Source organism: Siniperca chuatsi, linkage group LG4 (assembly GCF_020085105.1).
Source record: "Siniperca chuatsi isolate FFG_IHB_CAS linkage group LG4, ASM2008510v1, whole genome shotgun sequence".
Taxonomy (NCBI): domain Eukaryota; kingdom Metazoa; phylum Chordata; class Actinopteri; order Centrarchiformes; family Sinipercidae; genus Siniperca; species Siniperca chuatsi.
This window is the reverse complement of record NC_058045.1, coordinates 29571924-29587728: the sequence shown is the minus strand read 5'-3', so window position 1 is coordinate 29587728 and position 15805 is coordinate 29571924. Positions and strand designations below refer to the sequence as shown.

At 43.2% G+C, this 15805-nt stretch overlaps 1 protein-coding gene across 1 annotated transcript; it reads right to left on the bottom strand.

Annotated features, from left to right (window-relative positions):
* Window positions 1-665: 665 nt before the first annotated feature.
* On the bottom strand, window positions 666-15569 carry LOC122874712 (peroxisomal succinyl-coenzyme A thioesterase-like). Its single transcript, XM_044192955.1, has 11 exons — window positions 15484-15569; window positions 11241-11442; window positions 10971-11070; window positions 10687-10877; window positions 10230-10399; window positions 8605-8724; window positions 7645-7727; window positions 4728-4821; window positions 1856-1936; window positions 1040-1181; window positions 666-938 (listed from the first exon to the last, which is right to left on the bottom strand). The coding sequence occupies exons 2-11, from the start codon at window positions 11434-11436 to the stop codon at window positions 802-804; spliced, it is 1314 nt and encodes a 437-aa protein (XP_044048890.1). The 5' UTR covers window positions 11437-11442; window positions 15484-15569; the 3' UTR covers window positions 666-801.
* Between the last annotated feature and the right edge of the window lie 236 nt (window positions 15570-15805).

Genomic DNA, 15805 nt, shown 5'->3' with positions numbered 1-15805 from the left:
CAGGGGTGTGCCGTAGGTTCAGGGGATTGTTGCGGCCCAGCAGGAGGCAGGGGTGTGCTGCAGCACAGACAGGAACGGGCTGAGGTGCAAGCTGGTCAGCAGGCTGAGACGCAGACTGGAGGCTAGCACGCAGAAGGTAGGCATGCAGGGATATCTGCTAGGAACTTGCAGGGTGGGGTGCAGGCTTCTTGCTAGCATGTTGGTTGCTAGCAGGCAGGGAATCAAGTTGATAGCTGCGAGGACCACCAAAAGCCAGGCGGGTGCCCAGGAACAGGTTCGGAGCTGGGAATGGCTCAGGCTCAGGCAGGTTGCAGGCTAACTGATAAGTTTTTATGTACACAGGCTGGTACCTTAAACTTTTTATCAAATATCTGTTAACTTTCTTAAATTCCGATAAAACTCTAATCCTTATCATTGGCCCTGACAATCTGCATACAGAATTAAAATCCTCACTTGGTCCCTTTTCCAACAACACTTCTGTCAAAATCTTAGGTGTCTTATTAAATTCCTACCTTCATTTTGAAATGCATATTAGCAAGGTCATCCGATCCTTTATCATTAAGGTGTAAGACTAGGGGACCGAGCTTTTGCTGTTAGGGCACCTCAACTCTGAAATGAACTGCCCCACAAACTCAGACTTGCAAAATCAATATCTTCTTTTGAAATCGATTCTGAATATGTATTTTTATTGAAAGGCTTTTTTATAACCTTATTCAAATAGATACATTTGTATGCATATGTGTATTCACAGTATGTGTGAATATGTCCATCCAATTATATAATCATTAGCCGTCGCCTTGGTTACAGGTGGGAAAGTGAAGCTGCACCAGGGTTTGTGCCGCCATACAGATTCTCCCTCAGAAAGACCAGCGTCTTCCTCCAGGCGTCTTCCTGAGCACGAGAATGTGCCGCTGTCTCTCCTCCCCACAGAGCCATAACTGCAAAGACAACAGGAAACTGAAACGTCAAAAGCCTAAAGTCCTGATTTTGGAGAGTTTCTGTTACTGTCTACAGCTTCCCAGTCTGAAGTTGAACCTACCCTTCTCACGTGTATGAACTGTTTTGAAAGTGCTGGCTCGGGCGTGCGGGGTGTACGGAGGTTCAATCAGGTGACCGGTGTTCGGGTATGACAGGACAGTCAGCAGGTGGCTATTCCCCGCCCGCTCCATCATCTCCCTGATCTGGAAAACAGGAAGAAAAAAACCCTAATCTCTCTATTTTTCAGATGGTTTCATAATGTATATATTTATGTTTCTAATACTGTTTTTACTGCTGTCATCTCTGAACAGTAAGGAATCTTTCCAGAACAGACACAAAACTTCAAGACCAAAATAACATACCAGCATTGTTTTCTTCCTGGGAGAAAATAACACATTTTGTTGAGATTTTCATGTGCATAATTGCATAAAAACACACATTGTTTGGCAAAAAGCATAGAAACTGTTTCAATACCGGTTTGCTCTGTTCCTTATTACATCCCTGTGCATTTGCTGTTTTTATGAAATAAAAATACATTTGAAAAAGGGCAATTATTTAACAAAATGAATTTCAATAAAAGAGTAAAACTGAAAATAAAAATAATTAAATGGTTGAGTTTTAATAAGCTAGTAAATTGTTTCACACAGTGTTGGTTCACTTACATATAGTGCTCTATTTATTCATATGATTAACTTATTTCTAGTGTCTAATCTTTTAATTTAATATTGGCCATTTTGGAATTCCATATAACCCAGTAGCTGTTCAGTTTCCTCTCAGCGATTAATAAAGTTTAATCCAACTTTTGTCGTCCTGCGACTTCAAACCTCTGGACCAAGCTTGTTATTCACAATGGATGTTGTCATGTCAGTAAACTCACGTCCTGTGCAGACTCGTAGGCAGGCCAGTTCTGATCGTCCTCACCTACAACCAGCAACAGAGGACACTGGAGTCGTCCCACCTGCTCAGAGACAAACAGCAGCAGCATTTCAGCTTTTATCACCGGCTGCAGCTTCAAATATTTATGCATTACCGGACATCAGAATCAGAAATACTTTATTGATCCCCATAGGGAAACTCTTTGTTACAGTAGCTTGCCTTTACGTCAGTGCACACAGGAGAAACAATAGCAAACAATATGATACACTATAAAACACTATAAAAACAGGTCAGAAAATAAATTAAGTATCAGGTCGGTATAAGTATAGGATAAACTAAGTGTCAAGTACCAAGTGGGTTTACCGGTTGATGATGATAGTACAGTATAATAATACAGTGTAACAAAATATGTAATAAGCAGAGGTACATGTACTGTCGAGAGTAATAGAGGTATATAATATCAATAACAACAAATAAGAAAAACTAACATGGGAAAACTAATATTGCATGGGAGTAGTACACAGAATATTGCACAATTATTCAATTAAGGCGGAGATGTAATGATCAATGTCCAGTTTAGTGACCTAGGCTCATACAGACTAACCCTTAGAGGAAGGAGTTAAAGAGTTTGATGGCCACAGGCAGGAATGACTTCCTGTGGCGCTCTGTGGTGCATTGTGGGGGGATGAGTCTTCCGCTGAAGGTGCTCCTTTGCTTGACCAGCACGTCATGGAGCAGGTGGGAGACACTGTCCAAGATGGCATGCAGTTTGGCCAGCATCCTCCTCTCTGACACCACCGCCAGAGAGTCCAGCTCCACCCCCACAATGTCACTGGCCTTGCGGATCAGTTTGTTGAGTCTGTTTGCGTCCGCTACCCTCAACCTGCTGCCCCAGCATGCAACAGCATACAGGATAGCACTGGCCACCACAGACTCATAAAACATCCTCAGCATTGTCCGGCAGATGTTGAAGGACCTCAGCCTCCTCAGAAAATAGAGGCGGCTCTGGTCCTTCCTGTAAACAGCTTGAGTGTTCTTGGTCCAGTCCAGTTTGTTATCCAAGTGTACTCCCAGGTACTTGTAGTCCTCCACAATGTCCACACTGACCCCCTGGATGGAAACCGGGGTCGCTGGTGTCTTGGCCCTCCGTAGATCCACAATCAGCTCCTTAGACTTTGTCGCATTGAGGTGCAGATGGTTCTGCTCACACCATGAAACAAAGTTACCCACCACAGCCCTGTACTCCGTCTCATCACCATCGCTGATACATCCCACCACAGCAGAGTCATCAGAAAACTTCTGAAGGTGGCAGGACTCTGAAGTCCGTGGTGTAGATGGTGAAGAGGAAGGGAGAGAGGACAGTCCCCTGAGGGGCCCCAGTGTTGCTGACCACGCTGTCCGACACACAGTGCTGCAGGTGCACGTGCTGTGGTCTGCCAGTCAGGTAGTCCACAATCCAGGACACGAGGGGGGCATCCACCTGCATTGCTGCCAGCTTCTCACCTTCCAAGGGCTGGCCGGATGGTGTTGAAAGCACTGGAGAAGTCAAAAAACATGATCCTCACCGTGCTAGCCGGCCAGGTGGGTGTGGATGCAGTTAAGCAGGAAGATGATGGCGTTCTCAACTCCCAGCCGGGGCTGGTAGGCGAACTGAAGGGGGTCCAGGAGGGGTCTGACCATGGGCCGCAGCTGTTCCAGCACTAGTCTCTCCAGCAGGAGCCGGTGTGTCGAATCTGTTAAAGAACAGATTAAGTTCGTTGGCCCTGTCCAAGCTGCCTTCAACTCCTCTGCTGCCAGTCGGTCTGAAGCCAGTGATGGTCTTCATGCCGCTCCAGACCTCCCTCATGTTGTTCTGCTGGAGTTTCCACTCCAGCTTCCTCCTGTACTTCTCCTTGGCTTCCCTGATTTTCACCTTCAGGTCAGCCTGGATAGCCCTCACCTCCTCCCTATTACCATCAGTAAAGGCCCTCCTCTTGGCATTCAGGATGTCATTGATGTCCTTTGTTACCCACTGTTGGGAAGGGGAGCTGTATGCATCCTTAACGTTAGCATACAGCAGGTCCAGTGTCCTCTTCTCTCTAGTAGGACAACTCACATACTGGGTGAAATTAGTCAGTGTTGTTGACACACTGACATGGTTGAAGTCACCCGAGATTAAAATGAGTGCACTCGGGTGTTGAGTCTCGAGATGTGCTATGGCGGTGTGAATGGCGTTGCACGCGATGCCGGGTTAGCAGAGGGGGGGATGTAAACAGCCACAACAATGGCATGTGAAAATTCACAAGGCAGATAATATGGCCGGAGTCCCACAGCTAACAGCTCAATGTCCGGGCTACAGATACTCTACTTGATACTAATGTGACCAGGGTTACACCATCTGTTGTTAACCAGAACAGCAAGCCCACCGCCTTTCCGCTTACCACTCCCGGTGTGATCCCTGTCGGCCCGAACAGTCTGAAAGCCGTTGATGGAAACGTTATGGTCCGGGATATCCTGGTGTAGCCATGTCCCAGAGAAGCACATCAAACTACAAACTACATCACCTGTGGACAGCGCTCGACTGGTAATCTGACACACCAGGCATTTTCCCAGTGGGCCAACGCACTTTGATCAGGGACTCATGATGCAAGTTGTTGGCTACTTTCTTTGCTACTTAAGAAACAAAACAAAAAAAAGAAATTGTGGGGCAGCATGGTAGCTGCAACATTCCCAATTTGATTCTTGCTGGGAAATATTGTACTACCAAATAAATGCAAAATGCCATAAAAAAAACAAACAAGACACTTGTTTTGAGACCAAAAACAAAATTACAAAACTGAAAAAATAACTGCGTAAGGAAAAGACAGAGAGAAATTCTGGCTGGTGGTACTCACGTCCACTTTAAGTGCGGGGTCAGTGGGAATGGGCAGCAGCAGATCTCGCCAGATCACCTGATTCTCCTCATTGATGCGAGTCTTCACAGCGTTTCTAATTGGACAAAAAAAAAAGACTCTTCTTCACTCCACATCTATGTTTCACTTCAGATTCAGTTTGAACACACCTTTAGAGCCTTACCAATAGTGGAACAAAAAAATTAATTTAAATAAAAAACATATAAACAGACACACACACACACGCACACACTATTTAATGTATGTAATGTATGGTTTGTCCTGAGGGTAGTGCTACAGGAAAGATCATGGGATCATTAAAATATAAAGGGTTCATTCTCTGGGCAGCAGGAAAGGGATAAGGACATTTAACGACAATCTTGGCCAGTAGTGGCTGAGGTGTTGTCTACACGTATACAGATATTTTTGAAAAGAAATATTTTCCTCTAAGTTTTGGCCTCTCGTCCACACGCAAATGGAGTTTTAGGTCACTAAAACAGAGATTTTTGAAAACATGTAGACATGTAAAACAGAGCATGTGGGAAACGATGACGTCAACTCCTCAATTTGCGGATGCCCATCATTGTTACTTTGTGTAATGAGCATGTGCCTCAAACATCAACAACGGCGGACTACCAGTTTGTTTACGTTTTGTTAGCACTGCTATGTCTAATTACAAGTTTACACGGTAACTTAGCAGTGCTGCACCATTTCACCGGCATACAGAGGCATCTGCTGTGCCCAATATTACTTGGTCCACCTCAGCGTCTGCAGTTTAAAGTCCACCAGAAACAATGGTTTTGGATCAGGCCCGGTCGAACCAGCAGATGGTGGGACAATTTCGAGAGTGGGATTGTTATCAAAGAGGAGTGGAAGGAAAACTTTTGCATGTCCAGAGCATCACTCACATCTTTGAGTGAGCTCCTTCATCCTTACATGCAAGGGAAAGGTGATGAGATCTCCAGTAGGTGTTTTGAAAAGGTAGCTTGTGCACTTTATTACCTAAGCGACGAGGGGAGACTGCGGAAGACAGCTAACACCTTTGGCATGTTGCAACAAAGTGTCTCAAACATTATTAGGCAGGTCTGTAAAGCCATAACAGTCCATCTAGGCCCACAATACATAAGGATGCCTTTCACCGAACCCAAAGTAGACGAACTCGTCACAGGGTTTGCCCATGGTATGCCGCAGTGCTTGGGAGCAATCGATGGGACTCACATTGCAATTAAACAGCCACCTAGCAACTCCAAAGAAAAGAGAGTCAGAATGGTGGTTACAGTTCCTTGACCCTTAACTTGTGATATCACTGGTAGTACATGTAAATGTACCACCAAAGTAAAATAAGTAAAAATAATAATACAGTTTTCTTATGTACATAAACATGTTTGTTTATGAGTTGCATATTTAGTTTTTTGTTTCAGATGTCCGTTTTGTTATTAGGGCCTAAAGATATATCTGGGTTTTCTATTGTTATGCAATATATATTTATATGTATAGGCCTATACATAAACATGTTTTCACATTGATGTTACATAGGATGTGTATTAAGAGACTATGTGATCATACACTATGTTGTGAAACGGATTTCAGTTTTTTGTTGTTACTGTTGAGCCATTCAAAACATTTCTTTATTTAATAATCTTAATTTTGCATAAAGTGCAACATTTTTCATTTCATGTCTAGCTGTACATTCATCCACATATGCTATACATTCAATGTGGTCTAATGTGTAACATAAGTTATAACTGATGCAACAAAACTGTAAACAAAGTAGACCTAAGTGCAAACCACTTAAAAACCTGAGGCCTAACTGCAACATGAGGCTATTAAATGTAAACAATGTAATGATAATAATCAACGTTATTTCTATAGCGGGAGTTACAAGCTGCTTCGCAAAATACAGTTCCATACAATATAGGTGCAAAGATAACGAATCATAGAGAAATAAAACCAAAAATTGTAAAAGAACATCATACACAGAAAATGTAATAAAAACAGAGATTTCAAGAAGTGGTCAAACATAGAGAGATAAAACAAAATATAAAAGAACAGCATTAAAACATTTGAATAGACATAAAAATATCATACAAGACCTGTAGCCCATAGTGCAATATCACTTAAAATAACAATTTTAAGTGCCTAAGTGCAACATGAGGTAATTAAGTGTAAACAAAATATGCCTTAGTGCAACATTAGTATTTACTCTGAGTAAAAGTGTGTTTCACTTCAACAACAATCAGCGAAGATCAAACATACCTAAAGTAAATCCCGTCATTTTTTTGGCAGACACTCCAGCAGACACGATTTCCAAATCTCGGGTAGCAGGATCCAGACTGGCACAGGAGGTCTCGTCCATACCAATAATATCTGCTGACTCAATGCCAGCAGATATGGAGCTCGTTGCGGGCGAGCCACCCCAAACCCGCTCACACAGCTCAATGCACAACAACATTACCGTGTCCACTTCGGTATCCTGTGTCAACTGCCCCATGGTACTTTGCCTGGATGGTTTTGAACTTGGGTTGAAATTATTGCCTTGTTCATCGTAAGGTAAATAAAATAGGTATCAAATAACTCTAAATAAAGAAATAATTAGCTACTATTGTTTGATTTGTTACTACCACCATAGGAAAGTAAGCTCATTACACATGCTCAGAATGTTCTTCTGTATTTGACATTTTGTTGATGTAAGACTTTCCCACCTACTGGCCCAGCATGCTTGTTTGAGTGTTTGGAGTCGTTTTTGCGTTCTGGTGTGGACAGAGATGTTATATAAAACAAAGGTCTTGTGAATAGAATTTTATTTTTATTTTTTTAAACAAAGGGGGAAAATATCGTTTTCAAAATATCCGAATATGTGTAGACAACACCTGAGTTGTTGAAGAAAAATTATGAAGTAACTGACGGCAGATCAACTTACTTGCTAAAGGAAGTCAACAATTGTTCCAGAGTTCCGTCAATCGGCTGCACATGACTCCCACTAATACACACCGCACACCTGAGCTGTAGGACCACATACACACACATAAAATATACAGAGGTTGACACAGGATCAGCTGAGACAGAAACCTGATCAGAATTAATTTTTGATGGACAAGCAAGATCCAATAGATGCAGAAAAAACACACAAAATGACACTAACAATTATCAATATCTAATCTTATGAATACTACTGAAAACATATTGAAAAGTGTTCCAGTTATGACATTTCAGACTGAAATCAAGTCTTTTCAATGGAATCAATGCGATCAGTGCATTCACTTGCAGAGCCGAAGTAAATTGTTGCAGACCTTTGTATGGAGTTCAACTTTGGTGAACGTTGACTTGAAGATTCACAACAAGTTGAAAATGGGTGCTTCTCATTAATCTTAAATGCCTCCTCATTCCCCTCACTTGCGTCTTTTCCTTGTGTAGTCCCTCCCACATTAAACGCAAGGGAGAGATGCAGGCAGGAGTCCAAGGGACGAATAAGCTCGGTTCAATTAACGTTAACAGTTTGAAATTATTTATGGGTGGCCAAGCTAGCTAGCTAGCTTGCTAACTGGTAGTTAATTAACTGGTAGCACGCCAGCTAGCTTGGCAAGTTATTTTGTGAGACTAGCTGCCGCATGTTACTGGCTAACTTCCATGTTTTCAGTTAGCTTACCAGCCAGAATAGTTCAGTAGTATTGTGCTATTAGCAAAACTAGCCACAACCACATGTAGCCACTGCACAAACCTACAGGTAGCTACTGTCACCAAGATTCTAACACAAACTATTTTTCATCTGACCACGTACTTACCTGAAGTTTTCGACTGTTAACACCTAACATTAAACTAGTGGAGCTATATTAAGCTACGTCAATATGATAAAAGTAACTTACAGCTATAGTTTTCTTACCTTTACAACTTGGGAGTAAGCAGCGATTTTGAAGGTGACACTGGTGCCGAAGGAAAGACCCAACATGGCGATCCTGCTGCCGAGGACCTGAGGATGCTGCTCCAGGACTCTATAGGCCCTCTGCAGCAAGAAAACATGCCAGAAAACAAACTGTTACAGGCCATGCAGTCTTGTGTGAACAGGAAGTACAGCATACATTCACACGCAATTTGGGGTTCAGTGTCTTGCTTCGACATGCGGGCTGGGGAAAGTTGGGATCAAACCACCGACCTTCCGATTGGTGGACGACCCGCTCTACCACTAAGCCACAGTTGCCCCAGAATGCTGAAAGATGTCAATAAACAACATTCTCTGTGTTTCTCTGGTCCAGGTGGGAGAGGGCCATGTGGAGGGCTATAGTGATGGCGTCGTCAGTTGATCTGTTTGGTTTGTATGCAAATTTAACTGGCTCCAGTGAATCAGAATCAGAAATACTTTATTGATCCCCGAGGGGAAACTCTTTTGAGATGCAGAAATGATCAGCACTGCTAGTTTTCCTTTTGTAGTCTGTAATAGTTCTTAGTCCAGCCCACGTTTCTGGTGTGGGAGCCCTAATAGTTAGACTCCACCACCAGTCATGGTGACAGCTTTTATATTTAAGTCCAATCTGATATTCAGTCTTAGATGTGTCACAAAACTTCTGACAGCTATACTAACTCAAATCTGAAATCTTTTGAATTGGCCATATATTTCCATCATGTTTTGGCAGCTGGTCCATCAATGTGAAGCAGGCTGCTGTAATCTGGGTGTGATCTTTGACTCTCAGCTTTCCTCTCAGAGTCAGGTGACTGTATACGTGCCGTCATGTTTTCTGACCTTAAGAAACTGTCAGTTAAGTTATCTTGGTGTTTTTTAAATCTTTGATGATTCACACATCTGCCCTGGAAGAGGGATCTCTCCTGTGTTGCTTGTGGTTTTGTTTGTGGAGTTTTTCCTGGTCTGGAATTGAGAGTCTAAGAATAGAGGGTGTCGTATGTTATACAGATTATAAAGCCCTCTGAGGCAAGTTTGCAATTTGTGATTTTCGGCTGTGAATAGCAGCCAAGATTTTTAAACCTACATAACTCGACATGATCCTGTTCGGATCCAGTTGCACTTCATGAACAGCACCCTGACCCCAGGGCACCATGGCTTCTGTAGTTTTTGATAGGAATTTTGGGACCTAAAGTGCAATTTTCTTTATATTATACTTTATAGTTATACTTAGTAGATACTATAGTTATACTATAGTAGATCTTTTAAAGGCGGATGTTGTATTTTTAAATATAAGATTTGATTTATAGTTGTAGTTAGACTGTAAATGACATGCGCCTCCTCAAAAATGTAAGTAAACGTCGAGGCTATGGCGGTACCGTGTGCAGACAACAAGAACTGTGATTGGCTGTTTGTGTTTACTCCTAAATGTTTAAAAATCGGCAGATTAATTAATATTGTGTCAAGCTGCGTGTCTGTCAGTTTGTTGTTGAGTTCTGCTGCTCTCTAGTGGCCATATTGTTAAGGATTTTCCAAAACCCTTAAGTTATTTTGAGGTATTCTGAATGAACATTGATTAAATTTGTTATACTATAGATGCTCATCGGGTTTACCTCAAAGTACTGGTTGTCCACAAACTTCCCGGTTTCTATGGTGATTTTAGGGGTCAGGTAGTCGAGGGCAAGGGAGGCGATGCCATGGGAGGCCAGCAGCGCTGCACGGTACTCCACCAACTTCCCTCCACCCCCCCACAGGTCCAGGAGGCCAGGGAAAGGTCCTGATCCTTCAGATGAGTCAAAACACCAAAAACAGTTTATAGTTTACACAACGATGATATTGTAAATTTCTGATGCTTCTGCAACTCTGGGTTTACATTTAATGGAAACGTTTTTGAGTGTTTCCTGTCTTCATTTTATACTAGGTCAACAGTACCTGCTGGTCGCAACTAACGTATGCTGAACTTGGTAAACTTTCATGGTTAATGGTAGTCCATTGGTCATTGTTGCTCAGAATGTCACACCTGAACTCCACCCACAGGACACCTCCCTCCAGACTCTCCTCTGGTCCTACCTGAGGGCAGGAAGAGGGTCGCAGTGAGTCCGCCCTCTGTGATCGGGATCCTGCGGACGCCGGGAGCCATGTACCAGCGCTCCACCACCACACTGGCCAGCGGCACCTGATCCACGAAGCCCTCAGTCTGGTGACCCTGGTACACCGAGATCATGACCTCCATGGGAGTCTGGACATTCACCTTCCTCAGCCTAAAGGATGATGGGAAAGAGTCGACTCTGATCATGATAATTGATTTGGTATTGATTGGCATCATTGGAACAGCTCTATCCTTGTTGGCCTACCTGAGCCCAGGTTTACTGCCTGGAACTGGTCTAAGGCTCCACAGTAGACCCATCGGTTCAACCCCAGAATATGTCCCGCCCAGACTGGGATGCTCTGAAACTTTAAGTAAAAGGCATGAAAAATGATTTCTCATTTTGATGTTCATTCCTTCCATGAAATTCCATAATTTTATTAAAACATGTTTTTGCTGCCATTCACAAACTTTTCAATACAAACATTTGTAAATGAATTTGACTGGATTTTCTAGGTCTAGGCATTGAACCACATACCGTTCACAGTCCCACTGGCGTTGGCGGTGTAGCGAGCAAACGCCTCCCAGCTGTGTCCGTCTTCACACTGGTAGAGGGCGTGGACGGTCAGCTGGAAACCAGGTAGGACGTTCTGGACCAGGACAATAAACTTCTTATCCACGAGCCCTCTGGACGGCTGGACCGACAGCTTCACGCAACATTGCTTCCTGTCCATGTTGAACTGAGCAGACAGATAAAATAATCAGAGACGGACACTGGTATGTCAAAACGTGGACAAAGTAATAAACCAAAACTATATGACTGGAAAGATGCCACTAGAGGTAAGACAGGAAACATTTCTTTGCTAATAATGGAAGATGGTGAATTCAGTTCACCAGACAACATTATTTGTTTGTTCAAGAGTTACCAACTCTCACTTTTGGCGTGAGAGCTTTCAGGCTCTGTCTCATGCTCTCACACCACCCAAATAAATCTCACGCCACATAAGAGGAAGCCACAAAGATACTCCTTGATGAAAAATATGGCCATATATGGTAAATAGTCTTTTCTCCACAATTTAGAACCAACATAGGTAAATAGATTTTATAGAGAGCGCAAAAAAACACAATTTGTGTGGCTTTAGTTGATCTTCTTCTTGTCCTTTCGGCTGTTCCCTTTCAGGGGTCACCACAGCGAATCATGTGCCTCCATTTAACCCTGTCCTCTGCATCCTCTTCACTCACACCAATTAACTTCATGTGCTCTCTCACTACATCCATAAATCTCCTCTTTGGTCTTCCTCTAGACCTCCTGCCTGGCAGCTCTAACCTCAGCATCCTTCTACCAATATATTCACAGTCTCTCCTCTGAACATGTCCAAACCACCTCAATCTGGCCTCTCTGACTTTATCTCCGAAACATCTAACATGAGCTGTCCCTCTGATGTACTCATTCCTGATCCTGTCCGTCCTCGTCACTCCCAAAGAGAACCTCAACATCTTAAGCTCTGCTACCTCCAGCTCTGCCTCTTGTCTTTTCTTCAGTGCCACTGTCTCTAAGCTGTACAACATCACTGGTCTCTCACCCCGTCTTGAACACCTTTCCTTTCATTCTTGCTGATACTCTTTTATCACACAACACACCTGACACTTTTCTCCACCCGTTCCAACCTGCTTGCACTCGCCTCTTCACCTCTTTTCCACAGTCTCCATTGCTCGGAACCGTTGACCCTAAGTACTTAAAGTCCTGCACCTTCTTCACCTCTGCTCCCTGTAACCTCGCCGTTCCACCTGGGTCCCTCTCATTGACACACATGTATTCTGTCTTACTGCGGCTAAGCTTCATTCCTCTGTTTTCCAGAGCAGACCTCCATCTCTCTAGATTTTCCTCCACCTGCTCCCTGCTCTCACTACAAAACACAATGTCATCCGCAAACATCATAGTCCATGGAGATTCCTGTCTATAACCTCATCTGTCAGCCTGTCCATCACCAGAGCAAACAAGAAGGGGCTCAGAGCCGATCCTTGATGCAGACCCACCTCCACCTTGAACTCCTCTCTCACACCTACAGCACACCTCACCACGGTCTTACAGCTCTCATACATGTCCTGCACCACTCTAACATACTTCTCTGCCACTCCAGACTTCCTCATACAATACCACAGCTCCTCTCTCGGCACCCTGTCATACGCTTTCTCTAAATCTACGAAGACACAATGCAACTCCCTATGACCTTCTCTGTACTTCTCCATCAGCATCCTCAAAGCAAATACTGCATCTGTTGTACTCTTTCTAGGCATGAAACCATATTGCTGCTCACAAATGCTCACCTCTGCCCTTAGCCTAGCTTCCACTACTCTTCCCCACAACTTCATTGTATGGCTCATCAGCTTTATTCCTCTGTAGTTGCCACAGCTCTGCACATCACCCTTGTTCTTAAAAATTGGCACCAGTACACTTCTCCTGCATTCCTCGGGCATCCTCTCACTCTCCAAGATCTTGTTAAACAAACTAGTCAGAAACTCTACTGCCACCTCTCCTAGACACTTCCATACCTCCACAGATATGTCATCAGGACCAACTGCCTTTCCACTCTTCATCCTCTTCAACATCCTCACTTCACTCTTGCTAATCTTTGCTACTATCTGCTCCACACCAGTCACTTCTTCTACTCTTCGTTCCCTCATTTTCCTCATTCATCAACTCTTCAAAGTACTCCTTCCATCTTCCCATCACACTTCTGGCACCTGTCAATACATTTCCATCCTTATCTTTAATCACCCTAACCTGCTGCACATCCTTCCAATCTCTATCTCGTTGTCTGGCCAACCTCTACAAATCCACCTCTCCCTCTTTAGTGTCCAACCTAGCATACAAGTCCTCATATGCTCTTTGTTTGGCCTTTGCCACCTCTACCTTCACCTTACACTGCATCTCACGACATTCTTCCTTTTTCAACTTCCACCACTTCGTCCTCTGCTCTGCCTTTGTCCTCTTCATCTTCCTCACCACCAGAGACATTTTACACACTACCATCCTGTGTTGTCTGGCTACACTCTCCCCTACCACTACTTTACAATCACTGGTCTCTTTCAGATTACAACGTCTACACAAGATGTAGTCTAACTGAGTGCTTCTACCTCCGCTCTTATATGTCACCCTACGTTCCTGCCTCTTCTGGAAGAAAGTGTTCACTACAGCCATTTCCATCCTCTTCGCAAAGTCTACCACCATCTGTCCTTCTGCGTTCCTGTCCCGAAGACCAAACCTGCCCATCACATTCTCATCACCGCTGTTCCCTTCACCTACATGCCCATTGAAATCTGCACCAATCACCACTCTCTCACCTCTGGGATGCTCTGCATCACTTCATCTAACTCACTCCAGAATTTCTCCTTCTCTTCTAACTCACATCATACCTGTGGGGCATAACCACTCACAATATTGAACATCACCCCTTCAGTTTCCAGCTTCAGACTCATCAACCTGTCTGATACTCTTTTCACCTCTAGAACATTCCTCACAAACTCCTCTTTCAGGATAACTCCTACTCCATTTCTCTTCCTATCTGACCCATGGTAGAACAACTTGAACCCTGCTCCTAAGCTTCTAGCCTTGCTACCTTTCCACCTGGTCTCCTGGACACACAGTATGTCCACCTTCCTTCTCTGCATCATGTCAATCAACTCTCTAGCCTTCCCTGTCATAGTCCCAACATTCCCAACAAGTCCCTACTGTCAGTCCTACATTCTTAGCTTTCCTCTTCTCTCTCTGCCTACGAATATTTGTATGAATTGCTAGTCTAAGCTACATAGTCTTACAGGCAGTGCACCGCAGGCAAGCTGAACATGCAAAAATGTGAAATTTGTCTGCAGGCAAGCATACAGTTCTACATATATGGGTAAATTATACATGAGCGTTTACTTGGGCTTAAATGGATCTCTGTCAGTTTTAAGATTTTAGTTGGAAATTCCTCTTCCTTTACAAATCAATGACACTTTATAAACCTAACATTGTCTGTCTCAGAACTATCTTGGTAAAGTATAGTAACTACAGCTGTCAAATGTATGAGGAAATACTTAAGTAAAGAACAAATATCTCAAATGTGTATTTATGTAAATTACTTGAGTAAATGTACTTCAGAAGTCACACAGAAGTGTGTTTTGTACATTAAGACACATTTTTCATGCATACGTTAACAGTGCTGTTCTATGTAGTAACATTGCACTCTATATGAACATATAGCTTATCTTTATAGGTATAGTATTCAGATACCACAGGTATCCATAAGGTGAAGCATACAAGTGTGTATCAAGTCCAGTCAGTATTTATTTAGGGCTTGTGTGTGCAAGGTTAGGGTTCATTGTTAGATAGCCTATATTGTCTGCGCATACTTTAACGGGACATTTTATTTGTCACTTGCAGTAACATTCATTATCCATACCTATTCATGTATTAACCAAAACTGATGCAGCTGCTCACGGTTGAACTACTTTGCCTCATCGGCTGTGAGCATTATTAGATAACTTAGTAGTAGAACTCTGGCAATATTTAGCTTAAAGATTATTTAAAATTAACTTTTCGCATAGTTTCTTCAACAGAACTGAATAAGTCATTCACAGAGTCAGAGAGGTTCTAGAACGGGTCAGAAAATTGTATTAATCATCTGGATCTCTGTACTCAACTCTGAATATAAGCTCAAAGTCCACAAAAACGCCTAATTCCCTCTCCCACATTGCATAACTATTGCTTAAATTAGTGTCCATGCTCAGTGAGAACAGACCTTAGAGCTGTTGTCTTCAGGTTTGTCGTCTGAGCTGCTGTTTAACTCGTCACAACATCTGGAAACAAAGTTGTGGCTGAGTCTGTGTTAATCCAAGTTACTTAACCACCTGAAGTTCAGCCCCACTGGGTGGGGCTTCAGTCTCCTCCCACAGCAACATCACTCTGTCTGGACTCAAGATGGCGCCATCGAGTCACCGAAACTCCACATTATTGAACCATGCCGATTTTACGCATCAGTTTGTCGGTTAGTATAGGTCTTGGAGTACTATATGTGAAAAAGTTTAGTCTTTTTTTAGCTTTTCAGGCTCCAAAGAGAGCTG

Bases quoted from the DNA above. Each gene is read 5' to 3' on its own strand.
- LOC122874712 (XM_044192955.1), bottom strand. From the start codon at position 11,436: ATGGACAGGAAGCAATGTTGCGTGAAGCTGTCGGTCCAGCCGTCCAGA. The intron at 10,400-10,686 runs GTAGGACCAGAG...ACTCATCTGAAG, and splicing joins GACCCTCTTCCTGCCCTCAG to GATCAGGACCTTTCCCTGGC. The intron at 4,822-7,644 runs GTAAGTTGATCT...TTGTCCAATTAG, and splicing joins TTGTTGACTTCCTTTAGCAA to AAACGCTGTGAAGACTCGCA.